This window comes from Sebastes fasciatus, chromosome 17 (assembly GCF_043250625.1).
Source record: "Sebastes fasciatus isolate fSebFas1 chromosome 17, fSebFas1.pri, whole genome shotgun sequence".
In the NCBI taxonomy this organism is placed as follows: Eukaryota; Metazoa; Chordata; class Actinopteri; order Perciformes; family Sebastidae; genus Sebastes; species Sebastes fasciatus.
This window is the reverse complement of record NC_133811.1, coordinates 31,322,047-31,349,242: the sequence shown is the minus strand read 5'-3', so window position 1 is coordinate 31,349,242 and position 27,196 is coordinate 31,322,047. Positions and strand designations below refer to the sequence as shown.

Below are 27,196 nucleotides of genomic sequence, written 5' to 3'. Positions count from 1 at the left end.
AACATCATTTATTTTTTGATGTGTTTTAAGGAAACATGTCACAGCTTCTTCCTCGGTGCACAGTAAGAGGATATAAAACATTGTGGTTTACAAGTTAACCATAGAGCTGCAACTTCCTCCCCACCAGCTGCATCAGTTGATGCTTTCTTCCAACCGTCTACAGTCACGGTTGTTTCTGTGAACACAGCCCTCGCACACATACATTTCTTTTCAAGAATTATTTTTTATTCAAACATTTTTACAGCACCACAGGCACCATGGCATTATTTGCAGATCGATTGCAGATAGATGACATTGACAAACAGCTGATCAAACTGATTGATCTGTTTCAATAAATAATAATGATATAATAATAAATTATGTTTAAAATCCAGCACAAATATTGTTGTGAATAAATACACATACATAATTAAATAAATACATAAATAAAATAAATATAATAATGTTACGTTAAATAAATAATTAATTCTGTCAGCCTTTAGTGACACAATAAATATGCAGCAGTTGTAGTACATTTGCACAAATAACAGCTTTAGCCTTGCAGTACAGCAAAAGGTACTGACACTAAGGCGAGTACATAGTACATAACATTACAGACCCATAGAGATATCTATGGTGAAACATCGCTACAGTTAACATAGCTTGGTTTACTTGCAAACTTTAAATGACTTGCTTAAAGTTTGGGTGTAAAATCTACACTGAGATTTGCATTGACTGCTTAGTGCAGCGTAACCCTTCACACATTCAACAGTGTGAGTGAGTTCAGGTGAGGCGGCGGGCTACGGGCCTGACAGTGAAGCCACCATGACGGCTCTTCTTCTACATGTCCGCTCATATCTTCACCTGCTGCCCTCCAGCCACCTGTCCTCACAAGGCAAACACACCAAAGAACGTCTTCCCCTCATCGTCCTCCAGGCTCAGCAGCATCTTCTCTTCCATCACGGTCCGGAGTTTGTCCCCTCTGTCCAGGTTGAACACAGCTCCCATGTACACGGTGGAGTACCAGCCCCCCGCCTCATCCACATCGCTGCTGGCTTTCATTTGGCAGGCGGTGCGGATGGAGTGCAGGATGGTCTTGTAGGACTCAATGTTGTCGTCGATCGCAAACGAGCTGGACCAGCGCTTCACGGTGTGGCTCACGTGGACCAAGGGTTGTGACGCAGCGTCTTCAGCATCGCCGCTGCTGCAGTTGACCCGGAAAGACGCTTGGCTGTAAACAAAGTAGAGGCCATTGCGAGGAATCACAATTTCGTTGTTGATGAGTTTCAGATCTCCTTTAGAGTGGGACTGGTCCACCTCATCCCTCCATTCCACTGAGGTCTTCCTGGCAGGGTTGTGTTCTCCTGTTGAAGAGTAAGAAAATAAGATTAGCAAGGCAAACAACGAGGACAGGGAGGAATCAAAGGAATGCTACTATCCATTATAATGTCTTTGGTGTGGCTCAGGAATAAATAAATAAATAAGAGTCATTTCTGATTAATTGCATTACAGTGAAATTAAACCATTTCTCATTTTTTGTCTAATGGGCCCTAAGACTTTCTAAACAATCCACAGAATTTCTACAGGAACTCCATGAAGATGCTCAAGAAGCCACGGACTATCCTCAAGAACTTCCTCAATGAGCCTTTAAACTTTTTCAAGAAGCCCATAAATGTCCTCAAGAACCCCAAGAACTTCCTTAAAGGTCCCATATCAGCTCATTTTCAGGTTCATGTTTGTATTTTGTGTTTCTACTAGAACATGTTTTCATGCTTTAATGTTAAAAAAAACCACATTATTGTCCTCGTACTGTCTGTTTGAATATACCTGTATTTATTTTTTAAACATTAAAGCATGTAAACATGTTCTAGTAGAAACACAAAATACAAGTATGAACCTGAAAATGAGCACGATATGTCTCCTTTAAGATTCTACACAGAAAGTCTAAATTAATTAAATCAATTAACACATCCTCACATCTCACATTGTGCTTATTATATACCGAACAGCCCTCGGGGTGTTCTTTGATACTGAATCGATTGCTTTGCTTTACCTTCTAAATGAATGGCCGCTTTTCCGCCTGAGATTTGCCTCAACGTGTGGCGAATATCTGGAGAGAAGAGAGGACAGAGATTTATTAAAAATGGGGTACATCAACAATGTTCAAACTGTTCTGTTGATTTGACAACGGCTAAAGAAAAACTGTAAAAGAAAAAGTTCTCACCGGAATTGCCTTCATCTTGTCCCGGGCCCTGTTTCAAGAAGAGAAGGACAGACTGTTAGAACGGCTGGGTTCAGGTGAGACTCACTGTGAGAAGAGACATCTGTGCTAATCTAAGACTCCCACCTTGTTGGTCCTGTTGAGGACGAGGACAGCAGCAGCAGCACTAGCGAGGCAGAGTGTGAACACGAGCAGGGCTGTAGTCATCTTTGAGCCGGGTGTCACTGGCGTTCTCTGTTTCCTGGCGTCTGTGTCGACCTCCAGCAGCACCTTGCATTCACCTTCCATCTTTCTGAATGAGTTCCTTCTGTTACTTCAAGTCAAGTTGAGTTATTAGATGCCTTATTGAGAGCTTCCTTTGTTTCTTCCTCTGCTGCCGCTCTGCTTTCTTTGAATGACATCTCTCAGCCGGCGGCTCTTTTTAAAAGTTACCTCCAGGGAAACTCCAGTGAGTGATCGGAGTGGAAACTCATTGTAAGTGAGTGGAGATTTGATGAGGAAGAGAGGTCCAGAGGCTGGGGAGGATCTTACACACCACACACTCCTACACACACACAGCATCTATATGACTGTGTTATCCCATTAACAGATACAGACACCTGTAGAAACCCCTTTTACATCTCACACACACACCTATGAGTTTATACAGATACTCACACACACACGAGGATGCACACGTACTGACACGCTGACATAAGTCATACACTCACTTTCTGCCAGTCACCTGCAAAATGCACTTACAGAAACTACAGGAAAACACATATTAACAACCATTTTAAACTAGAAATGCACATTTTAACGTCATCTAATGTTGAGTGTTTACGTATGTTGTGGTGAGCTGGTCATCTCTATGTGGGTCAATTATATGGGAACCGTGTTAAAGTGCGGGGTATCAGACACATCATTCAGTTATTCATCTGCCGTGTTTGACGGCATTGCCACCAAAAATTAGTCACACTATCAGTAGCAGAATATATAAAAGAACTGTGACGGATGTGTCATTGTTAATATCTACAGTTCATTGTGTCACTTCCCTTTTGTTTAAAATAGACACAGGATGGATAGAAACAGGGTGACGCAAAAACGATTGCTTCACCGCAACATTGGAGGGACAGGCAGTGACGAGTGTCGGGCGTCAGTTTGTTTGCAGAATGTCGTAGTGTGAACGCAGCATTACATACTGATGCAAGGCTGCATTAGTTCACCTGTGTTATTTACTTTGTACACTGCGGATTGCACCACCAGTGTGCCCAACAAATTTCTTTTAAAGATCCCATATTGTTAAAAAGTGAGATTTTTATGTCTTTTATATTATAAAGCAGGTTTAAGTGCTTTATAAATACTGTTAAACTATCCAAACGCTCAATATACGGAGAAACACACACACAGCCCGTATTCAGAAATTGTGCGTTTGAAAAATGCCATTAGGATTTCTGTCAATTTGTGATGTCACAAATATACAATATTTAGACCATTTCACGGTTTTAAACGTAAACATTCTAATGCAGTGAGGGCCAAAGTGCAAATGTACGACGGAGTATTAGGGCCACAATGAGGGAAAAAACATCTGAGATTACAAGAAAAAAAAGGTGTAATATAACGAGAATAAAGTCATAACTTTACGAGAAAACAAGTCTTAATATTACGAGAATAAAGTTGTAATATTTCCAGAATAATGTCGTAACTTTACGAGAAAAAAAGTCGTAATATTACGAGAATAAAGTCATAACTTTATGAGAAAAGGAGGAGGAGAATGGATGGATGGATGGATGGATGACTGGCATCAAGGTCATTGTGGAGAACAGAAATACGGCACAATGTAAAAGGAGACGTGTTTTCATGATAAATCTATTGATAAAAAATACTTATATACCTAAAGGTACATTCAGTTTGATTTTAAGCTTTAGATGTAATATGTGACTTAACCTGTCTAATTACCTGAAACTAAAATAACTCCACAGTCATTCAGGTTAACACGGTGCCTATGACAACATCACACAGTAACATAACTCAGTGCGGACCCAGATGAGTAAGAATGAGTTGTGATGTTTGGTGTCTATTAGGAGGGCAGCAGTGTGTGTGGGCGAGTTAGTCAGAGATGGACTCAGATCAACGAACATCGATACTTGTTTGATGTGTAGTTGTGGTGAATCCCACTTCGAGAGAAGTGAAGAGATGAAAAAGTTCAGGTTGAGATTGAGAGCAGATGTGTAAAATATCTGGGTCTTCACCTGCAGTTCTACCGCAGCAGCCCCGAAAGAGGAACTTCCTCCTACGTTTGCTGCTAAAGAGGACGCACTTTGCATCAGCCATTGATCTTTCATATAACGTAAGAGGAACATGTAAATAATATATATACAAAGAGACATCCCTCCTACACCATCACTCTGTGGGAAGTTGGATCCACTTCTTGTCCCTGCAGATACCCCCTCCTGGAGACATGGAATCAAGTCTATCTCTTTTTGTTTCGAATAGATAACGAAAGATAATCTCTTGGCAGAAATCCCAGATCTGGATCGGCACCATGAGGGTGTTCTGCAGCTGCCTGGCCCCGGGCCTATCTGACACCATATTTCACAGAAAGGCCTTTTTTTCTATCCCACAACAAGCCTTAAAAAGCAAACCTTCTTCAGTAGAGAGAATGTAGGAGAGGAGTTGACTTAATCATAACACATATGTAACAGTGTGTGAGGTAAAGGTTGAGCTACATAGCAGCAGTTGTGAAATGAAGGGAGGCCTTGTGGTCATATTATAAATCTCATATCAAATATGTGACTCCATAGTGATGGATCAGACTTTTCATTCACTTCCGCCTCGTTTCATATCTACAGAAGAGGAGTCTTTCTTACACAATATATATATTTTGGGTGGTGAATCACTTTAAGATGCTGAATGAGATCACTGATGAGTTACAGTACCAGATAAGATGAGCCTGTGTATTTCAAAATAGATCTTAATCAGACAGATTGTAAACAGTTAAAGTTCCTGTTTGTAACTTGTTCCAGGTATAGATCATTGCTGGTCGGTGTCTCATGGTCTCTCGCGTGTCTACGCTGTTCAGACTCAGACTCCAACACAAACTCCAGTGAAGCACCAAAACCTCTTGGTTGTATCTAGTGAAGCCCGTCTGTTAAACAGTGTTGGACGCGGGGGAGACCGTAGCTTTGGTCTCCAGGACCGGAGTCTCTGCTGTTCTCTGCTCCTCTGCCTGCCTTCACTCACACACCACGCTCCTTCTCTCTCTCTCTCTCTCCACCTCTCACGTGCATGCTGCTCACTCCACACTGCAGAAGAGTTAGTTTAGCTCTGAGAATATCTAGTGAATGTTCAGTGGACGTTTGTGCAGAAATAACTGCTGCAGCTCCTCCAGACCAACAGAGGTTTCCCGTGTCTTGTGAAGTGACGGGGCTCTACAGAGAGTTACGTTGTCTTCTCGTTACCGACCGGGTGCCGGTGTCTCCCTGCTCTCCGGCTGCAGGCGGAGAGAGCAGGGAGACACGCTGCAGAGCCCCGCTGCCTCAGCCTGCACTCAGGCAGGAAAAGCCAACACTAGGATCAGCAGTGATTCATGGAGAGACCTTGGTCTGGTCAGCTAACATTACTGCCAAGCAGCTGAAATATAGAGTGATATTGTGCTTTTAGCTGACGTGTGTCTCCTCACTGTGTTGAGCGATGCTCCTTCATGTCTATGTAGAGTGAGCACAAGCGCCAGCAACAGGACGCTGACTTTAGTTGACTTAAGTTGACTTTTAGCTGTTAACAAGACATTTCTGATTCTTACAAACAGTCCCTTTAAGGGCAACAGAAATAATGCAGAGTTTAATTATTAGTAGTATTGTTTTTATTATTATTAATAATTAATTTTTTTATTATAATTTTTTTTATTATTATTATTATTATTTTTTTCCTGTCACTCTCCTGTTCCTCCTCCAGTAGTTCCTCCTCCAGTAGCTCCTCCTCCAGTAGCTCCTCCTCCAGTAGTTCCTCCTCCAGTAGCTCCTCCTCCAGTAGCTCCTCCTCCAGTAGTCCAGCAGGGGGCGGTGATGCTCCTAGAAGCTGGTTTAGCACACAGCAGCAGCCTCCTCTCTCCTCCTCCAGTAGCTCGTCCTCCAGTAGCTCGTCCTCCAGTAGTCCAGCAGGGGGCGGTGATGCTCCTAGAAGCTGGTTTAGCACACAGCAGCAGCCTCCTCTCTCCTGCTCTTCATCAGCTGCTCTCCTCTTCCTCCAGTCGAACTACAGGCTGGGATAGAACCAGCCGGGCTGCTACCGTAGCTGTCATACCGGTGTATCACCAGAACCCCGTCTCTCTGACGGTCTGATCCGGTTCCGGTCCAGTTTACAGCTGACAGTAGCATTAGCATTAGCATTAGCATTAGCATTAGCAGCAGCTTTAGGGATGGCGGAGAATCCCGGGACATCCAGCGAGACCATCACGGAGACCGTTCAGACCAGCACACCACCACCACAACAGGTACCGGGACCGGGAGCGGTCAGCGTTAAACAGGCTGGTTCTGGAGAGACCGGGGAGCTAACTGTAGCTAATGCTAACAGATCAGACTGAGGCCTTCATGTCCTCAGACTGATCCTGGACCTGGTCTCAGTCCTCAGGGAGACCAGTTCTATAATGATGCTTTAACTTCAAGTCTCAGTTTATTTGTCACATGCATCTGAGAGTAGAGAGCTCAGACATGCATCTGAGAGTAGAGAGCTCAGACATGCATCTGAGAGTAGAGAGCTCAGACATGCATCTGAGAGTAGAGAGCTCAGACATGCATCTGAGAGTAGAGAGCTCAGACATGCATCTGAGAGTAGAGAGCTCAGACATGCATCTGAGAGTAGAGAGCTCAGACATGCATCTGAGAGTAGAGAGCTCAGACATGCATCTGAGAGTAGAGAGCTCAGACATGCATCTGAGAGTAGAGAGCTCAGACATGCATCTGAGAGTAGAGAGCTCAGACATGCATCTGAGAGGTGAGAGCTCAGACATGCATCTGAGAGTAGAGAGCTCAGACATGCATCTGAGAGGTGAGAGCTCAGACATGCATCTGAGAGTAGAGAGCTCAGACATGCATCTGAGAGTAGAGAGCTCAGACATGCATCTGAGAGTAGAGAGCTCAGACATGCATCTGAGAGTAGAGAGCTCAGACATGCATCTGAGAGGTGAGAGCTCAGACATGCATCTGAGAGTAGAGAGCTCAGTGAACTGCATGTTACTGATGCTTAACTTCAACATGATGTCACCAGATGAGCAGAGTCCTGGTCCTGGTTCTCTGAAGATGCTTTACTGCTGATAATGATTCATAATAGTGTTGCATCCTCCTCTGCATTAACCCAGGAGGAGACATGTTCATGACCTGCCAGCCAGAGCCCTGAGACTCTAGTATTTAGTTTACATCTCACTGCAGACCTCTGACATGTTGCAGGAGGGACGGAGCCTGACAATCAAGCTGAGGAAGAGGAAGACTGAGAAGAAGGTGGAGTGGTCCAGTGACACCGTCGACAACGAGCACCTAGGAAGAAGGTCTTCAAAATGTGAGTTCATCCTCCTCATCAGCACACTGAAATGTCTGTAATACACCGGTTACTTATTGGATGTTAACAGCTAGAGCTGCTTTTAAAAGCTGCTTTATAAAGGTGTAGGTTGTCACACATTGTGATGCTCACTTCTTCTTCTGTATGCTCCGCCACACAGATGACAGGGAATTATTCCGTATTATTACACGGCTGTGTTGAATACTTGATTCTGATTGGTTAATCACAGCATTACACGGTCTGTTATTTCTGTGTAACGGACCGTTGCTATGTATAACAGACCGTTGCTACGTATAACGGACCGTTGCTACGTATAACGGACCGTTGCTACGTATAACGGACCGTTGCTACGTATAACGGACCGTTGCTACGTATAACGGACCGTTGCTATGTATAACGGACCGTTGCTACGTATAACGGACCGTTGCTACGTATAACGGACCGTTGCTACGTATAACGGACCGTTGCTACGTATAACGGACCGTTGCTACGTATAACGGACCGTTGCTACGTATAACGGACCGTTGCTACGTATAACGGACCGTTGCTACGTATAACGGACCGTTATACGTATAACGGACCGTTGCTACGTATAACGGACCGTTGCTACGTATAACAGACCGTTGCTACGTATAACAGACCGTTGCTACGTATAACAGACCATTGCTACGTATAACAGACCGTTGCTACGTATAACGGACCGTTGCTACGTATAACAGACCGTTGCTACGTATAACAGACCGTTGCTACGTATAACAGACCGTTGCTATAGGCATGTTGGACTCTGGAGGACCGTTTTTGTGTGAAATGATTGATTTCTTGGTAAGTAGGTAGCTGTATAATAAGCGGGATAGGAGGAGGCAGGGGAACCTGATGTTTTTCACAGATTACCTGTCTCATGTTCTGTCAGGATCTGTCTAGTGACAGTTTGAGCAAATATGATAAAAAACATTTTGTATTAAAGCTGCATCTTTAAGAGTGATGTATGGGGGATTAGGACCATATGAAAAAGTTGTCATAATCTGGACTCTTTCCATAATTAATTCTCAATTCATTAATTTTTCATAGGGCCTTAATCTTCTCTCATACAATGCACACGCTGGTATAGTACACGTTCAAATGTAAAACACCTCCTGGATACACGACTCTGCCTCTTCATCCTCCTGCTGCGCTGCGAGATTCATCAAATCAAACAGCAGCTGAGGATCTATTTTTACCACACGCTCCCTTTAGTTCCTATTTCTGACTGTTTGAACAAGGTGTCGTGATGTATTTAGTCAGTGAAGGCATCATCCATCCTAACTCTGTGTGTTTTGTACCAGGCTGCTGTATTGAGTCAGTGAAGGCATCACCAGGTGTAGATCCATCCTAACCCTGTGTGTTGTGTTGCAGGCTGCTGTATTGAGTCAGTGAAGGCATCATCCATCCTAACCCTGTGTGTTGTGTTGCAGGCTGCTGTATTGAGTCAGTGAAGGCATCATCCATCCTAACCCTGTGTGTTGTGTTGCAGGCTGCTGTATTGAGTCAGTGAAGGCATCATCCATCCTAACTCTGTGTGTTGTGTTCCAGGCTGCTGTATTTATGAGAAGCCCCGACAGTTCGGAGAGTCGTCCTCTGAAAGCGAGGGAGACGATGATGATGAAGGGTGCGGCAGTGCTCACTGTATCCTGGGCCACGGCAGGAGAGCCCCTGGACCTGGACAGAGGGGGGGTGGGGGGACCACAGTACCCCCAAACACTGGAGGGTCACACACCCACTAATGAGCCTCTGAGGGGGGTTCTCACCACGACAATGACACATTACAAAACTGCACTCTTTTAGTTTAGTTCCATCACTGAGGTCCAGGTCGGCTGCTGGAGCCGGATCACAGCCTGCGTTCGTTCGGCCGCTCTGAAAATGGATTATTGAATTAGTCTAATTGAAAATGCGGCTCTCCTTTCAGCAGCTAAAAGCATGCTCAGTAATGGGCCGACTGACAACTCCAGACGCCTCGATGCTGTGATGGGAACTCAGTGTTTTTGCATGTTTTAGCCCGTTGACTACAGAGTATACTACCCAGAATGCATCACTGTACATCACTGCTGAGCGTTCTCCAAAGCATGTCGAGTTTGGATGCTTCCCTGTCGTCCAGGCAGCCGTTGGTTTCCACTTATTCCTCTCTGCTATGACAATAAACTCTGAGGTTTGTGATCCATCAGTGAACATCATGTTTGCTTTTATTTTTGTCAGAGTTGTTACGCAATTAATGTTGCAACTGACTTATTATGTTCATCACTTAATCTGATGAACATTTTCTACATTAATTGTCTATAAAACGCGGGAAGACGGAGACCAACGTCCGTCCCACTCGTTAGGAGCGACGAGGACGAGCATTTCTTTGACAAATCAGTTCAGCTCTATTATCGATTTCTTTTTTATTATTATATTATTGTTTACCGTTCAATATGTTGCGCTATAGTGCAATACTGTCTGAAGAAGTCCACTCCGCCGCCGTGTGCATCAAATCTGACTTTTTTTATGCAGTGGGATTTGCATTTCCATTTATCCCAGTCGCTGTAACATCCAGCCTTATGGCGCTACCTTGAGAGGACACATCTCTTTACAAATTAAATAAAGTCCTGAAAGATTATTGTATTAAAAATCGAGTGTTTTTGAGAATCAATCACAAAACATAATATTACGATACTCTCAAGTGTATCAATATTTTGTCACCCACCTGAACTGGCTTGATTTGTCCAAAAAACCCAAAGATATTCACTTCACAAATATAATATAATATTATATAATATTATATTATAATATTACAAAATAATATATTACCAAAATACAAATATGTTGGCAAAAAAATCACTTTTGTGTTTTTCTTCATCAGCATGCTCGTACACCTACATTACCAGCCAATGGAAACTAAACTTTTACAACAATAAAACAATGAAATGATGGATTACAGGCTTGATGATGGTTTCTCCTGCCTGGAGGTCAACCTGAGGGAGCGCAGCGTGCTTTGGAGATGATCAGCAGGAATGTGAACCAGATCTGTCGTACGAGAGCTGAAACGTGTTAAAACACGAGTTCCGTACCGGCGTTGTGTCGGTAGGCAACACGGATTATTGAATCAGCCTCATTGGTCTCATTTCAACAGCTAACAGCTGACCTCATTAGCATGGAACAGCAGCTGTTTAACCCTTTAACATGCAGTGCTGATAATAGAGTTGGACTAGACCAGAGGTCAGCAACCTGCGTCTCTTCAGCTCCTCTCCAGAGGCTCCCTGTGGAGTTAGAAACATGGAAATGAATAACTGCTTTTTGTTTACATTTTCATTTTTATTTATCTTTGTTGTAGGTCTATGGTACGACGGTACGACGGAGTATTAGGGCCACATTCAGGAAAAAAATAAATTGAGATTAAGAAAATAAAGTCATAATATTATAAAGTAGTCATTTAACGTGTTATTTTCTTTTTTTCTCGTAAAGTTATGACTTTATTCTCGTAATATTATGACTTTATTGTGTAAATCTCAGATGTGTTTTCCCTCAATGTGGTCCTAATACTCCGTAGTACATTGTCTCTTTGGCCCTCACTGCATTAGACTGATATACTATATACTGAGACTATAAACTGTGTTACCTTCATCACAATGATCACATGATTTGCGGCTCCAGACAGATTATTATTTATTTATTTTTTGCCTAAATGTCTCTTTAGATAGTAAAGGTTGCTGAGCCCTGGACTAGACCAGTGTCTTAGCCTGTGACCAGCTGATCGTGTTGAAGAGCCTCTTGAAGTCTCTAAAAGTTTGATTTTCATAAATGAGTGGAAACCAACGGCTGCCGGTTGAAACGGCTCCAACAGCGTGGAGGGCTTCAGAATATAAAAGGAATGATTCATCACAAATTAGCTGAAACATCTAAAAGCACCAGTTCTAATGTGGCTGTAATCACACAACAGGTTGCTCCTAAACCAGCAGCGACTGGGACTGGGACTGGGACTCTGAGACTGGGACTCTGGGACTGGGACTGGGACTCTGAGACTGGGACTCTGGGACTGAGACTGGGACTCTGAGACTGGGACTCTGGGACTGGGTCTGGGACTCTGGGACTGGGACTCTGAGACTGGGACTGGGAGCGCAGCATGCACTATGTTAGGAGGTGAACACATGGACACACACTGCCGTGTACTTTCCTTTTGTTAATTGTTTATAATGCAGCACATTGTTTTTAATTGATATGCTGGTCTTCAGTCTAAACTTGCTAATACTCGACATGCAGTCGACCCCGGTCTGTGTCACATAGACCAGTCTGTGTGACACAGACCAGTCCGTGTCACCCAGACTGATCTGGGTGACACGGACCGGTCTGTGAGGACGACAGCAGCAGAGATCTCCTGGTACGTTTAGTGGAGTATTTTCTGTTTCTGCTTCGTAGACCAGTTTTAAAGTTAATGCCAACGTTTGTGACGACTGCTGACGGAACATATTACTATAATAACTACATTATTACAGTGTAATCAGTCAGAGCTACAGAAGCAGTACTAGAGAACCCAGCCCAGGACCCGGTTCTGTTCTTCAGACAGTATGTGGACAACTTCATTCACCTGAGTTCATTACAACTGGATGTTTCAGTTCTTCTATCCGGTTTCTGTAAATACCAGCTCTCACAGTAAAAAACAATAAATATAAAACAAGATCAAATCATTTCAGTAATTACAACAGATCCCATGAGTTAAGAGAAGGATGAAAGAGAGCTCATTAAAGGAGAGAGGGGTTGAGCTGGAGGACTGGGTAGAGGAAGGTGTATGACTGCTTTGTCCTCATGTCTTTTGTCCTCCTCATCCTCTCCGGTCTCACACCGTGTCTCTGAGGGACACTCTTTCTGTTCCACCTCTACACACCGACATAGTTCCATACAGTATGTACATTGTTCTTGTACTGGTAATGCACCTTTCTGTATATACTATTAAGCATAATGAGAGCAGATTTAATGTGAATTAAAGTTTTAAACTGAGTCAACTGGCCTTCGAGTGTGTGTTATCTGATGCTCTGAACTGCAGTATGATGTTTAGTGTTTATAATATAATACAGAAGCACGATGCTCATTGAGACGGTTTATTTAACTCAAGTGTGTGTAAGTTGATTGTTGCAGCGTACTGAGAGGAAAGGCAGGAAAACATATTCAATGTCGTCTTTGATATGTAGCTCAAAAACCAGCGTACTGTTGGGATGCTGAAGAGGTCATCCCGGCATAATCAATATGCCATAACTGTATTTGCTCTGTAGGAATGAAAAACAAGCAGACGATGTAATAAAAGAATATTTATTGAGCCAGCGGGAGCGTTTCATCTCAGAGTAGTAGAGTCGTGTGTCGGGTTCAGAGTGGCTATAAATTCAATGTACAGTAAAGAGTTCACAGCAGACACTTCCTTCCTTCCTCGTTTCCTCCGAGTTCAAACGACACCACAGGTATCGGCGAGCTCCTTCAGGACAGAGCTTCTTCAGCTGCAGTGACCCAGCACCGGGCAGGTCATAGAAAAATAGCTTTCCTTAACAAGAGATTAACATCACTGCAATAAACGCTCCATGTGAGCAAACTATGAATAACAACCTTCCTGGGACTCTCATTGTTATTGGACATCTGGTCAGATTTCATTTTTCCATTTGTGTGCACACATTGAAACATTTAAATTAAACATTTCTAAATACAATTTTATTATTTGAAAATACATCAATACTGCCAAGATGAAGATGAAAATAAAAACGACAGTGCCAATAACAGTACACTCCTTCGCATAACACCGCCATAAGAACTATGAAACTCAAACAGCTGTGGACATCTGGTATGACCCGATTGTAGTTCTAATGAAATTAAAGACGGGTCTCTTATGAAATCTGTCAACGTCAGCTATTATTAAATGAACCACCGTTTACATTTGCTTGTCATCAGGGTCTTTTTTTCTGCCGCTCCTGAGATCTCCGTAGAACGCTCTAGGACTGTAACACTGAGTCAGCGACACTAGAAATATGGAATATATTATTTAACCTTAATCTAATCACGGACTATTTTCAACCGGGAATTGCCTTTTAAAAATAATATTTCTTAATAAAAGGAAGTCCTATCTGCCAAGGTGGTAGATAGGGTGACGGTGATATATAGGTATTGACAATAACTATGATATTTAAAAATGAAACACTATAATATTGTATAAATAATTCAGCGCCTCTTGAATCATTTTAAATATACATTTATGCTTACAAACTCTCTCTACCTCCTTACACTGGTATTTCAGGTGTAATTAATTAGCCAAAAAATAAACAAAACACACAAAGTTAACTTTTCTATAGATATCTGGATAATACCATTATCATGAATTATATCAGCCACAATAATGTGTTGTTAAAATCTGATATTGTGTGAGCCCTGGTGACCTGGAAGTCTGACCTGCCACAGCCAACATGTAACCTGTTATGTGGCAGGTGTCAGGTAAGAATTTCATTCCTTGCTCGTCTTTACTAACAATATAAATGAAAACATAAAGGGCAATCTGACAGTTATGTTCTTGATAGTTTGGTCTATAAGGTGTAAGAACCAGAGATGAACAGGCTGAGCTATTCTGCTGAACTAAAAACACGGTAAACGACTGAGAAGCTGAACGAGGGAACGACTTCAACAAACTATTGATTATTAAAATAGTTGCAGACACAGAAGATCTTCTGTTGATCAATGAATGGATTGTTTCAGCTCTTCAATTTCACGTTAACGTTAAACTAATACAAGAAGACAATGTTCCATTCAGTTTCATGTCATTCTGGCGTTGTGTTTAGGAGTGTTATGTTCAGGAGAACACTGAAGATGACTTGTCACTCATATTTCATTCTGGCAATAGTCCTGCATGTTCATGAATATGGGATTTTAACATTTTTATTCTAATGTTGTCATGTGCACACAGGTGGGCCATTTACATTTCAATATAGTCGGCCACAGGTTTGAACATCTTCCAGGCTGCGATGCAGGTGAACTAACGTCTCCCTGTGTGTCTGAATAAATGGATAACGGTGCATGCTATAAAGAGAGAACGTGGATAAATACAACACAAGCGTTGAGTGCAAAACATGCGCTTGTGCACTAAAACCAAATGAGATGTACCTTTAAATCTAAAGAAAGCATGGCGAGGAAGTAAAAGCACATAAAACATGTAGTGGAGAAAAGTAAGTTTGAAACAAGCAATATATATCATGGCACAGGAAGTAACATAAAAACACATTAAGATGTGCTGCTGCTGATATTTATGTGTCACTTCAAATCTCTAAAACAGAAACGTCCTACGACGAGCAACGACAGAACAGTGTCCTGTTGTAATGTAACGCAGCCCGGGGACTGTGTGCCTTTTCCACAGCGCACACACAATGAGAACTTACTCAGTATAGAAAGTAGAAAACAGATTCACCAGCGTTACACCAGCGTTACACCAGCGTTACACCAGCGTTACACCAGCGTTTCACCAGCGTTACACCAGCGTTTCACCAGCGTTACACCAGCGTTACACCAGCGTTTCACCAGCGTTACACCAGCGTTACACCAGCGTTTCACCAGCGTCTCACCAGCGTTTCACCAGCGTCTCACCAGCGTTTCACCAGCGTTACACCAGCGTCACACCAGCGTTTCACCAGCGTCTCACCAGCGTTTCACCAGCGTTACAGTCATTTCTAGTTGCTGGAACCACTTCAACAGCTACTAGATGCTTGTTCCATTCAACTAACCGTCGCAATCTTTGCTCTCAAAATACACATTTTATTTTGAAGAAACTAAATGTGAGATCAATGCTGAGTTAAGGAGATCGTATGGCTTTAAGGCAGTGTATATTTAGTAGTGTGTGTGTGTGTGTCTAAACCAGTAACTGGGTCAGCGGTGCCGGTTGCTACCTGCTCATCCTTTCAGGCTTCCAACCGCTGACCAAACTCAGATTATCTCTCCAGTAAAAAGGTACATTCACATTTAATTAGCCTCCTGTTCAACAGAACTAGCCCTCCGCTCTGCTTATGTATTCTGCTGTCTATGATGTGGATTTCCTTGGAAAGTACTTTGTGCTTTGGGCTTGAAAAGAGCTCTACAAATAAAATGATTAGTATTATTTATTTAAAGTTGGACACAGGTTGATGGACAAATTCAAGCCAGTCTACTGGAGCCAGCTGCGTGACAGTCTCTGGTTCAAACTGCACTCCAACTGGACAGAACCTTTAGGATTCAACATTCACTTAATATGGACTTGAGGATTAAATAGCTTTTAAAGTCTCCCCCCCCCCCAGAGAATGAACCAATCAAACATCAGAAGCTGCTTGTCTGGTCGGTGGGAACGTTGTTCCTTCAGAGATATTTGATATTTGATGTGATAGTCTTGTAGCACTAAGGTTATTTTTGTGAACACTCCTCTGTCCTGAAACACAGCTTCAATGTTTCTTTTAACCTTTTACACTTTGATTGTTTTTTGTTAATGCAGTGGTTTGTATTCGGTTTGCATGTCTAAATGTCTGATCATTTAGGCTCTGTAGTGTATTTGGTTGTCTTCGGTTCAGATTTGATCTTTTCTTCTCACCCAGAATACACCAAAGGCATCGCCTGGTCCCAACGGGGTGACTGTGTTACGGTGTAATCCCACAGGACAAGACTATGTAAACAGAATAAAATGCAACAGAGTGGGTCTTCCTCCCGTTTGACCTGACAGACGTAGTGTATCTCTGTGAAGTGTGCTGTGTTCTGTAGCTCTGCACACATCTTCAGTATATTTGGTGGATTGTCTAGAGGTTTTATTCTCCCTGTCTACGATGCATTTCGTTGAGGCATTTCTTGAACATCCATGGCCCCAGGATTATAGTGGTAGTAGTATACTTTCTGATACTAAACTTTGTGCTGCTATCAATGTCAACATTCTGGTGACAACATGAAGATGGAGGACAGACAGACAGACAGACAGACAGACAGACAGACAGACAGTCTGTAAAATGCAGATCAATAGTGTTGAACATAAAGTGACTTCTATGAGCTTGTAGTGAATGTGCAACACAGTAGAGTGAAGTGACACTGCAGAACACGGCGGTGCAGTGAACCGGTCCGTGTGTCGTCCTGCTGGAGGAGGTCTGATACAGCCGGACTCCTGAACGGACAGCAATGTCTCGCCGTCTGTGGAAGAAGACAGAGCTCTCTTAGTAAACAGCTGATGTGGACGAACACAACATGTGGTGTGTAGATGATGCTGGTGCTGCTCTTTAGTGGGTGAATGCACACCCTGATCCAAAGAGGTCAAATATGAACTCATCAATACTCTACTAGACTACAGGAGACTGTACCAGGGGGGTTACTGGTTTGCTCCACATCACTTCCATCAGTAATAACAACACTGAACTCTGTGGGAACACAGTGACATCACTAAAACCAAATACCAGTCTGACCGGTCAAGAAACACGAGCAGTCAGCTCATTTTACCAGATTACATTTGAACACATCATGATGACGTAATTTACCTTCGCCCAATAGTCATTTTTCCTGAGCCGAATGTGAACGCCTCATAATAATAACTCAATGGCACCCCCGTTAACGTCGGTATCTCCGTTATTCATTCAGTCAGGACTGAGCTGCTAACGGCTGCTAACAGCTAACGTTACTAACTCTCCTCCTGCTGATTTCAACACAGGTTTGTTGTTCAGTGTCTCTTTATCAGGTAGAAACAGGATGCATCCCCTCAGGTTTAGTAGCTCCATGCTGTTGAGAGCTTTATTATCTCTTCACCGTGTCTCCGGTCCCAAACTAACTGAAACATGATACGGCGTCCGTCTGCGTCATTGTGCAGCGTAACTGTGGGAATGCATCAATAAGAGGAATCGATAATCACGGAGGCACGAGATGACAGGAAAGAGGACAACTGCGGTTATCTATTCCATCACTAGCGTTTTCCCTGCCTGCCAAAGAGGCGGATGTCCTGATTTCACCACCACTGCCAACAATTTACCCGCATTTGGCGGGTGGCAGGTGCTAATTACAGACCCTGGTCCTCACTACATCATTTTATCCTGTGTGACATTGTCATAATTAGCATGTGAATTCTTGAGTTATGGCCAAAAATGTGTTCAGTGAGGTCACAGAGAGCTTGACCTTTGATGGACGGACGGACAGCCTGAGAACAGAATGCTTCTGGCCACGGCTGGCTGTCGCCGTAAGGAGATTAACTAGCGTAGCACAGTAGTTTGTTTACTTCAGGTGAGCTCTGGCTTTGGTTACTGCTTAGTGTGCACATCTCCAGACAACCAATCAACGGTCCTCTACTCATCCACATGGAAAGACGGAACTGTAAATGGGTACTTTATTTCAGCTAAGTGTATTCCATCATCTCCGATGTCTGCCTCTAATGCTTGTGTCCACATAATAAACAGATAATTATGCAAAGTGAAGCCGATCAGAGGCCTCAGGCAAACACACTGAGCTATCTGAATGCTTCTCTTCTCCGTCTGTGGTTGCTGCTGGTTTCACACCACTCACACAATCTCACAGTTGTTTTCGTTTCACATGAAGTTGTCAAGCTCTTCAGTACAAAGTGGAAAATACCAGAGAATAATAATAATAATCGGACTGAAGAAAGACCAAAATCCCTCTAAACCGGCAGGATGTACTGTGCTTCGGGTCCAGGATAAATACGTCCACATCAGATCCCTTAGAGCAGGAACACAATGTACTAAACTGACCTATTCATATAAAACACAGCTAACCACTCAGTTCACTTCAGAAACACACCAGTACAAGTCCTGCATTCAAAAGCGTACACGAGTAATAGTACAGATTGATGTTTTTAAAAAGGTAAAACACTTCCGGTTCCGGTGGCGCGGCGCGGCTGCGACTCGGTGCCTCGCTGCAGTTTGAGGTTTTTTATTTATTCTTTTTATCTTAGTGTTTGTTAGTTTTTATTACATTTTATATTGAGGTTCCCGTGTGATCGTGTACGGCACAATGTCGACACTTTTTAATCTACCTCCTCCTGCCGTGCCAAACATTCCAAGCAGTAAATAACAAGGCGGTGGTGTCATACACCAGAGAGGCACTGCTGGCTCTCCGCGCTGTAGGCAACACGCCAACCCCCGATCTGCCGGAGAGTCTTCGACCGCTGCCGCCACCGCCGCCGCCGGGGAAGAGGACGGAGAGGAGGCGTCTCTAAGCGGCTTTGCTAACTTCATTTGAGAGGCTTCGCTGTTAAAAGTAAGATTTATGTAGCCACTGTAGAAGGTTAACATTTTCAAAATAAATTAAAAAAAGTTATATTCTGCATTTTCTATTTCTGCATTGTTCTGAAAACATACCGAACCGTTCCACCCCTAGACCTGACCTAAGCTTAACTATCTGCAGTGACAACGCTACAGCTTCAGTTCACCTACATCGTGATGTAACGCTCTTAGCTTTTTCATTTGCCAGGTAAAATGTGACCCAACCATCCCGTCAGATGAATGAAGGGACTGACCTTAAATTTAACTTGTCTTCACTTTGTCCTTAACAGACACAAGCTTTTCTGTATGTTCCCTGTTGTCTATCATCTCTTCGGCGTCCTTGCCCTCGTCGTCCTTCTCTTCCTCCACCCCGAGCATCACGCTCTGTCGGACGCTGACGGAGATCACCAGCGCCTGGATGATGCCGTAGATCAGAGCAAACTGAGGGAGGTACTCCTGGATCAACCAGAGTAATCCCGCCATTCCAACTGTGGAGACAAAGAACATGGCCATGCCGTGGAACCACAGCCTCAGCGGTCCCTGGACCCCCAACACCTCCAGGATCAGCTTGGCGGGGGGGGACACGGTCCACAAGAAGCCGACGACGAACAGATCGAACAGGTGGCGGAGGAAGTTGAAGCAGATCTCGTAGTGCTCCGGGACGATTTCCACCTTCAAGCTGTGAGCGAAGAACCTAAATGGAGACGTCAGCTGAGAGGAAGGAGGCGTCGGGGACGGAGGAGGCGTCCCGTAGTCAGAGAAGTCCCCGTCGACATCACAGTCCCACCCATCACGTTTCCTCCGTCTCAGTCCGCTCCATTCTGTTGTTATTGGCCACGAGAGGTAAGAAGTCGGGAGATATTTATTCCACCATCCAGAGACTTGCTCTGACTTTGTGCCCGTCTGCTGTTTCCCCGCGCCGAGGACTTCGATTTCCATGGGCTGAATCTTCTCCTGCGCCTCCCAGAACTCCTCTACCGGACTACTCTGGTTGCTCTGACGTCTCCAGCCTCCCCAGATCCAAGAGGTCCACCCCTTGAGGCCCTGTCCGCCGGAGCCGTGTTTCTGGCTCTTGGCTACCAACGTTGTGGTGGTGTTCTCTGATGACACGCCACCGCCGCCCCATGAGCGCACCCAGCCCCACGCTTTGCCCACCACGGCGGTCATGCTGTCCGTCTCACAGCCGGTTGGAGTTGAATTCAGAATCTCAGTTCTCCTCTCGTTGAAGTTGGCAGCTCTGTGAGTTCACTGGAACAGCGTGCGTGTACTGCCAGCTCAGCGGTGAAGTTGTAAGACTTGTTCAGAGGGATGCAGGCCTCGGCACGGTGACGTCCTCAGGCCACAGACACACCTGTGGGAGTGTTTGAGCAGCTCAGCAGAGAAACAACCACATCACTCTCAATGCTCTTTAATGAGAATCACAGCAGGTAGACGTTGAAGGCTTCTCGTCTACATGTCTTCAGTTTGACCTGCAACACCTGGAGCTGCCAGGAACTCAACATGAACATGAACATGAACATGAGCTCCAGATCCAGATCCAGATAGCTGCAGGCTGACAGGCTGACAGGAGGAGTTGACTTCAGCTCTGGAACCTCATTGTTCTCAGACTTTGTTCAACTGTTCAGTCTCCAGAAACTCTTCACTCTTATCACCTGGAGATAAAACACAGAGACATGAACAGTTAGTTAAACATCAGATGAACCTCCTGATCACTCCTCCTGAACCCTAACCCTCCTGAACCCTAACCCTCCTGAACCCTAAACCCTCCTGAACCCTAAACCCTCCTGAACCCTAACCCTCCTGAACCCTAACCCTCCTGATCACTCCTCCTGAACCCTAACCCTCCTAAACCCTAAACCCTCCTGAACCCTAAACCCTCCTGAACCCTAACCCTCCTGATCACTCCTCCTGAACCCTAAACCCTCCTGATCACTCCTCCTGAACCCTAACCCTCCTGAACCCTAAACCCTCCTGAACCCTAAACCCTCCTGAACCCTCCTGATCACTCCTCCTGAACCCTAACCCTCCTGATCACTCCTCCTGAACCCTAACCCTCCTGAACCCTAAACCCTCCTGAACCCTAAACCCTCCTGAACCCTCCTGATCACTCCTCCTGAACCCTAACCCTCCTGATCACTCCTCCTGAACCCTAAACCCTCCTGATCCCTAAACCCTCCTGATCACTCCTCCTGAACCCTAACCCTCCTGATCACTCCTCCTGAACCCTAAACCCTCCTGATCACTCCTCCTGAACCCTAACCCTCCTGAACCCTAACCCTCCTGATCCCTAAACCCTCCTGAACCCTAAACCCTCCTGAACCCTAAACCCTCCTGATCCCTAAACCCTCCTGAACCCTAAACCCTCCTGATCCCTCCACGTCTACAGCAGCGCTAGTTAGCATGGCTAATGCTAAGCTAATGTCACACAGCTGTAGCTAGCAGCTAGCGTTAGCCTGGTTAGCTACATGCTACATGCTAACCAGGCTAACGCTAGCTGCTTTGATGTTCTGACACATTCCGGTGTTCTGTTCTTTTGTCTCTTTCAGGTCGGTGTCTCACATGAGGAGGTGATTCTCACCTTCAGAGCCGGTACCTGGTGTCCGGTACCTGGTACCTGGAGTCCGGTACCTGGAGTCCGGTACCTGGAGTCAGCCTGGCAGGTTGGTATCAGCTGCTGTAGTTAACTTCAGTGTTCGCATCAGATCAGTTTAACTTCAGGTGTTGTTCAGACTCTCTGCCGGGTTACAGAGGAGCTGAGAGCAGACTACAGCAGACTACAGCAGACTACAGGAGACCAGGGGTCGGTACTGGTACCGGTTCTGATCACGTTAACCAGCAGAAACCTGAAGACAGAAGGTCCGACTGACTGCCAGGTCGACAGAACCGATTAACGTCATCTGAGAACAAAAGAAACGAACTACCGGTTCTGTTCAGCCTTCAAAATAAAACCTTCAAAATAAAAGCATCTGTAGTTCATGATGCTGTGAGACACACAGACTCTGACTGGAGACAGGAGACCTCAGTTTATAGATTTAGCACCAGTAGATCTATATATAATAATATAAATATATAATATTTAATATATCTATAGATATAGATCTATCTAAAGATATCTATCTATCTTTGTATATATCTCTCTATAGAGATAGAGATATATATATATATAGATCTAGATATGACCTGATGGGTCTGAACCCTGAACTGGAAGGTTAAATTCCACATTAAAGGTTGAGCTCGCTGAACGTCCCTCAGTATTAATGTGGTTTCTATACCTGATAAAGTGTACCAACGCTTTTATTAGAGATCATTTTGAACATATTACTCCCTTATGTAAATAGATGAGATTTACAAAATTAATTTGATTATCCTAGCAAAATATTATATACATAAAACTATATGGCTTAAAATACCTTTTATTTTTAAAGACACTGATTTGACCATGATTGATAACTTAAAACTCAAATTCTAAACTGACTAAAACTAGTAAATTATTCAAATGTATTCCAATTGTTTAGCAGACCACAAATGTTTTTTGTTTTGTATTTCTTTTCCTTACAATTTGTTGTTTAATTTAGAATTCATTGAATTTTTGAAATAAAATAAATATAAAAAACAAAATTGAGCATTTAAGAACAGGCCATCAGGTGGCCATGAGAACTCTGTTCTCGTTAACCAAACAGCCTCCTGATTTATATAATACTCAGCTCTGTAGATGAGTTCAGTTAGCAACACCATGATAAATATAGCACACTTGTATGCACATTAGATGGATTGATGGTGAGCAGCAACATGCAGCTGGACTACAGCTCATTGAGTTAATCCACCACAATCAATTGTTTTATGTCAATCACATTTTTATATATATATATAAAAAATGCATCCAACTACAGATGCCAACATTGTATATTACATGTCCCAAGCAGTTTTCATCTTCCTGTGCTTCATTTTATTGTAATCTGCCATCACTGGAAAAAGACACAAACAAGGAGTCCTTTATGTTGTCAACCATTTATTTGTATTTAAATAAATCTGCAGGTCAAAGGTTAAAGCCATTTAACAGAGGGGGAAGCTTTGGACAATCAAAGACAGGAAACAGAGGCCAACTATATTTATATCAATCTGAATGGGAACGCGTCGACACCGGTGACGCTTCGTTTCCTGGAGGACTTGGATCATCTTTCAGCAGTTCCTACTCGCACGTTGCAGCTCCTGTGAAGGACATTAAATCTTAGAGTCAATTCTTTGACATTTTGGCTTCAACAGATTCTTCAGAGGCTTCAGTCTGAGTGTCTCAGTGCGCTGCGAGTAAACTTCAGTTGAGATCAGTAGAACCAGATAACTGAATCATCATTGACCACCTCAGACACTAAAGCTTATAAAAGCTCTAGTAAATTAATTTATTAAGAGAGTTCTATAATTCATAATTTGTGTCAGAACCAGTTGCATTATTACCTGAAAGATTAATCCCGTCCTTTTGGGGGCTTTTCTTCCAGAGGAGTTGGTGCCAGTCACGTCGATTCCTTCCCGTCTGTGTGTGGACGAGCTACAAGGCAAATTTACATCATCAATACCAGCACATGGCAGAACGAGGACACGTTCAGCAACTCCACCGTTTTTGGATGTTTTAACCCCGTTACTGCAATCACTTCAAGCTTTGTTAGGAAATAGTTCAGAAGAACCGGCTCAGTTTGCGCAAAAGTACATTTCCAATGTTTCAAAAAACTTAAGCAGAAATCAGATTTACTTATTATAACCTAAATAATACTAAGGGTAAGGATAGAACACTATAGGCATGCATGATGGGCATGCTTTGAAAAATATCCAGCAGTGATCTAAGGCCTACATGATTTACAGTAAACGGGTTAAAACAAACCGGTGTGGTTCTGTGGTCAGTGCACTGTGAAGACATCTTCATGCTTTTGTCAGAGACTCTAGTCTATGAATCATCATCCCACAAGAGGAGAGCAGCAGACTTCTAGATCCAACACATACCTCCTTAGAGAGCAGTCCTCATCTCATCCAGCTGGTTACCACCTGGGGAGTACACACAGAACACCATCAGAACCGGTTCTAATGTTTGCAGGTTGTATTGATAAATCAGTACTATGCATACTCAGTGCACTGTGAAAGAGCATCACGGTTAATCAGAGACTCTAGTCTAGTGAATCATCATAGCAGCACATTAGTTTTCATAGAATCTCATCCTGACACTGACCTCAGGGCTGCAGGCCGCTCCTCGCTCCAGGTGAGGCTGCTCAGTACCAGAGAACCCAGTAGAGCTCCATCAGTGCTCCGAGGAGGCCGCTGTATCCATCTCTGGTCTGATCCTGAAACAAGTCATTTCCGTTAGTCAAGTGTTTGTTGTTCACCTCTCATGAACACAAGTTTTAAAGACTAAATATAAATCTGTACTGTTTAAAAGCATGAAAACTGAAATATATTTTCTGTAATCAATACTTAGATACAGATAATGAGGACACACCAGTCCCTGTTAACACATCTGGTTATTAGATTAGACTTTACATTCTGCAGTGTCACTCTGAGCCCAGCAGAGGGAGCTGCAGCCCAGCAGACACCATGAGGGGGAGGTCTGCACCAGGACCTTCACTAGTTTTAGGATTAACAGATACTATAGAGTACTAGTTTGTATTCTCATATTGTACTGCATCCTCTTACAGAACTACCATAGTAACGTTAGGAATTCATTAATGAAAATGAGTGCACTTTCCCTGCAAACTGCAGCTGTTAAAGATGCATTCATCTAATAAATACTCACTTTATTCATCCAGCTCCAGACTGGCTCCTCCAGCAGGTCCTCGGACTCTCCATCGTCTGCACAGGAGACTCATCATCTACTGAGAGGTCAGAGCTTCAAGGGCCGAGGCAGGGTGCCTGTCTGTGGGCCATGTGCTCAGCATGAAGAAGCTCTGCATGAAGCTCTGCAGACTGCTCTTCTTCTCAGTTCACCCTTAAACTCCTGCAGAGGTCTAAAGACCATCCTGCATCACAGTTACCTTCACTAGTGTCAATGTAACTCATGATAAAGTCCTGCTGACTAGAGTAGAGCTGGTCTGAGCTGCTGAGCGAACCTGTCATGAAGGGAAGCAGGCAGGAAGAGACTGAGTCAGAGTCCCTCCCTCCTTTATATACTCTGGTCCTCTGCAGGACCCACGCGGTCTGTTGGTGTCCTGAATAATGCCTGCTAGTAATGCAAATTATACAGATACCATGAATTAAACTTACATTTTATGGAAGTTTTTATTGGACTTTATTAGTTGTAATCCACAGAAGACATTCCACAAATGTGTACCATGATCTGCAGATATTTCACTATCCACAAACATGTATTTTGTATTTGTGTTGTGTAAAGTCACATTCACAAATCCACAGGAAGTGCATTCCACGTGCACCAATGTGTAGATATCACTTTACATGTAAACCTTAACATACCTATTTACAGAGTAAGGCTTGTGTATTTGCAAATCACCCTGTATTTTTGTGGATGTGACTTTACACAATACAAATACAAAAATACATGTTTGTGGATAGTGTGATATCTGCAGATCATGGTACACATTTGTGGAATGTCTTCTGTGGATTACAACTAATAAAGTCCAATAAAAGCTTCCATAACATTTCAACAAGAGAAAGCACAAGAACATCTTTAATAAACTGTTCATCTATCAAAAGTTACTTGAAGGGTCATTTAATTGCTGTTTTTATCTTTTTTATTTTATTTGTATTTATTTTTTCCCACTCACAATGTTGTGTTTGGTTATGATTGCCCAGAAGTCTTAGTAGATATTTAGATCAATATCCTCCTCACAAACACTAGTCATACACTTCTATGCATACACACACACACATTTTTTTATATATATATTTATTGTTATTATATATATCTTGTTGTAAATGTTTTTATCACTATTATGTAGTCATATTATTTCTGTATATTAATCTTGTCTCTAGGTGGAGGCTTCAGATCAGCCCAGTGTTTTTTTTTTGCCTCTTCCTACACTTTATATTATTCATTTATTTTCTGTTATGTTGTGTTGTCTTAAATTGTGCAAAATATATAAATAAATAAATAAATAATACACAATGGCCATTCATATATAATTGCTATGAACATACATTTTTCCTTTTACGGTACTTTGATTAATTTCAAGAATTGATAAAGTAAACAATGTGTCATTTGGATTCTTAAAATGTTCTAACTGAATTTCTTATCAATTTTAGGACAAATTCATATGAATGGAATAAAAGGGTCGAAAGGGAATATATATATATACAGTAACACTTAAAGATGTGAATCTCTACAAAAACTAAAGCAAGCTATCTCTGACTATAAGTGAATAATGTGTTAATGACATACCAAGTAAGAAGCCAGAAATAGTTAAGTTTGTGGGTTTTTGTAGAGGACACATTACAGGGTTTCATTTACAAGAGAATCTCTCAAAACATTTCAAAAAACGATATCATTCTAACAAAAATTGAGATATATATATATATTTTTTTATTATTAACAAAATATAAGTACAATAACAATATGTACATTCAAAACTGTTCATGCTAGGGGTACAATAAAGTAAATTAAATAAATAAATAAAATTCATAAGTAAAATAAAAAAACATATAATAAACATTAGAAAGATATACATCTATATAGAGACAAAAAATACAAGTTCAAAATAAATTCTCATCTGTCCATAAGAACTTTATCAAACACAAAGCTGGTTCTCACTGTCAAAAAATCCCAGTTTTTCGACGGATGAGATTTACATAATTAATTAGATTTTAATCCTAGCAAAATATTATATACATAAAATGATATGGCTTAAAAGATTGCCCTCCTTTTTTTTTTTAAAGACACTGATTTTAAAACTTATATGACTATGATTGATAACTTAAAACTCCAGAATTCTAAATTGACTATAACTATTAAAATATTTAGACATTTAAAATGTATTCCAATTTTTTAGCAGACCTCAAATGTTTTTTGTTTGTTTTTATTCATCTTTTCCTTTCTTTACAGTTTATCTGTTGTATAATTTATAATATATTTTTTTATTGTAAAATATTTTTGCAGAATTGTAATGAAACATCTGAACATGCGATTATATTGTATTGAACTTTTGAAATAAAATATTAAAATATTAAAATTAAAAAAGCCGAGCTCAAAATGTTTTTTGTTTTTATTTTGTTTTGTTTTTATTCATCTTTT

At 42.4% G+C, this 27,196-nt stretch overlaps 3 protein-coding genes, 1 long non-coding RNA gene and 1 other non-coding gene across 7 annotated transcripts; 1 reads left to right on the top strand and 4 right to left on the bottom strand.

The window, feature by feature from the left end:
* Nucleotides 1-203: 203 nt before the first annotated feature.
* LOC141754698 (tumor necrosis factor-like) lies at nucleotides 204-2,619 on the bottom strand. Its single transcript, XM_074613946.1, has 4 exons — nucleotides 2,327-2,619; nucleotides 2,204-2,231; nucleotides 2,033-2,089; nucleotides 204-1,343 (listed from the first exon to the last, which is right to left on the bottom strand). The coding sequence occupies exons 1-4, from the start codon at nucleotides 2,486-2,488 to the stop codon at nucleotides 868-870; spliced, it is 723 nt and encodes a 240-aa protein (XP_074470047.1). The 5' UTR covers nucleotides 2,489-2,619; the 3' UTR covers nucleotides 204-867.
* A 3,732-nt stretch (nucleotides 2,620-6,351) lies between these two features.
* Nucleotides 6,352-12,737, top strand: ppp1r11 (protein phosphatase 1, regulatory (inhibitor) subunit 11). The gene is made up of 3 exons (XM_074614323.1): nucleotides 6,352-6,671; nucleotides 7,624-7,732; nucleotides 9,302-12,737. The coding sequence occupies exons 1-3, from the start codon at nucleotides 6,597-6,599 to the stop codon at nucleotides 9,490-9,492; spliced, it is 375 nt and encodes a 124-aa protein (XP_074470424.1). The 5' UTR covers nucleotides 6,352-6,596; the 3' UTR covers nucleotides 9,493-12,737.
* Nucleotides 12,738-15,763: 3,026 nt separating this feature from the next.
* On the bottom strand, nucleotides 15,764-21,914 carry c17h6orf47 (chromosome 17 C6orf47 homolog). 2 transcript variants are annotated; one of them, XM_074614318.1, is made up of 3 exons: nucleotides 21,551-21,914; nucleotides 19,227-20,624; nucleotides 15,764-16,903 (listed from the first exon to the last, which is right to left on the bottom strand). In XM_074614318.1, the coding sequence occupies exon 2, from the start codon at nucleotides 20,137-20,139 to the stop codon at nucleotides 19,234-19,236; it is 906 nt and encodes a 301-aa protein (XP_074470419.1). In that variant the 5' UTR covers nucleotides 20,140-20,624; nucleotides 21,551-21,914; the 3' UTR covers nucleotides 15,764-16,903; nucleotides 19,227-19,233. The 2 variants fall into 2 exon arrangements, with proteins under 2 accessions (XP_074470419.1, XP_074470420.1); XM_074614319.1 differs by having other exon boundaries at nucleotides 21,580-21,914.
* Nucleotides 21,915-22,964: 1,050 nt separating this feature from the next.
* LOC141754889 (uncharacterized) lies at nucleotides 22,965-25,095 on the bottom strand. Of its 2 annotated transcripts, none has more exons than XR_012590741.1 (5): nucleotides 24,749-25,095; nucleotides 24,188-24,299; nucleotides 23,965-24,006; nucleotides 23,425-23,515; nucleotides 22,965-23,181 (listed from the first exon to the last, which is right to left on the bottom strand). It is a non-coding gene; the product is annotated as an uncharacterized LOC141754889 (long non-coding RNA). The 2 variants fall into 2 exon arrangements; XR_012590742.1 differs by having other exon boundaries at nucleotides 24,188-24,293.
* Nucleotides 23,859-23,926, bottom strand: LOC141755080 (small nucleolar RNA SNORD52). Its single transcript, XR_012590788.1, has one exon. It is a non-coding gene; the product is annotated as a small nucleolar RNA SNORD52 (small nucleolar RNA).
* Nucleotides 25,096-27,196: the final 2,101 nt, after the last annotated feature.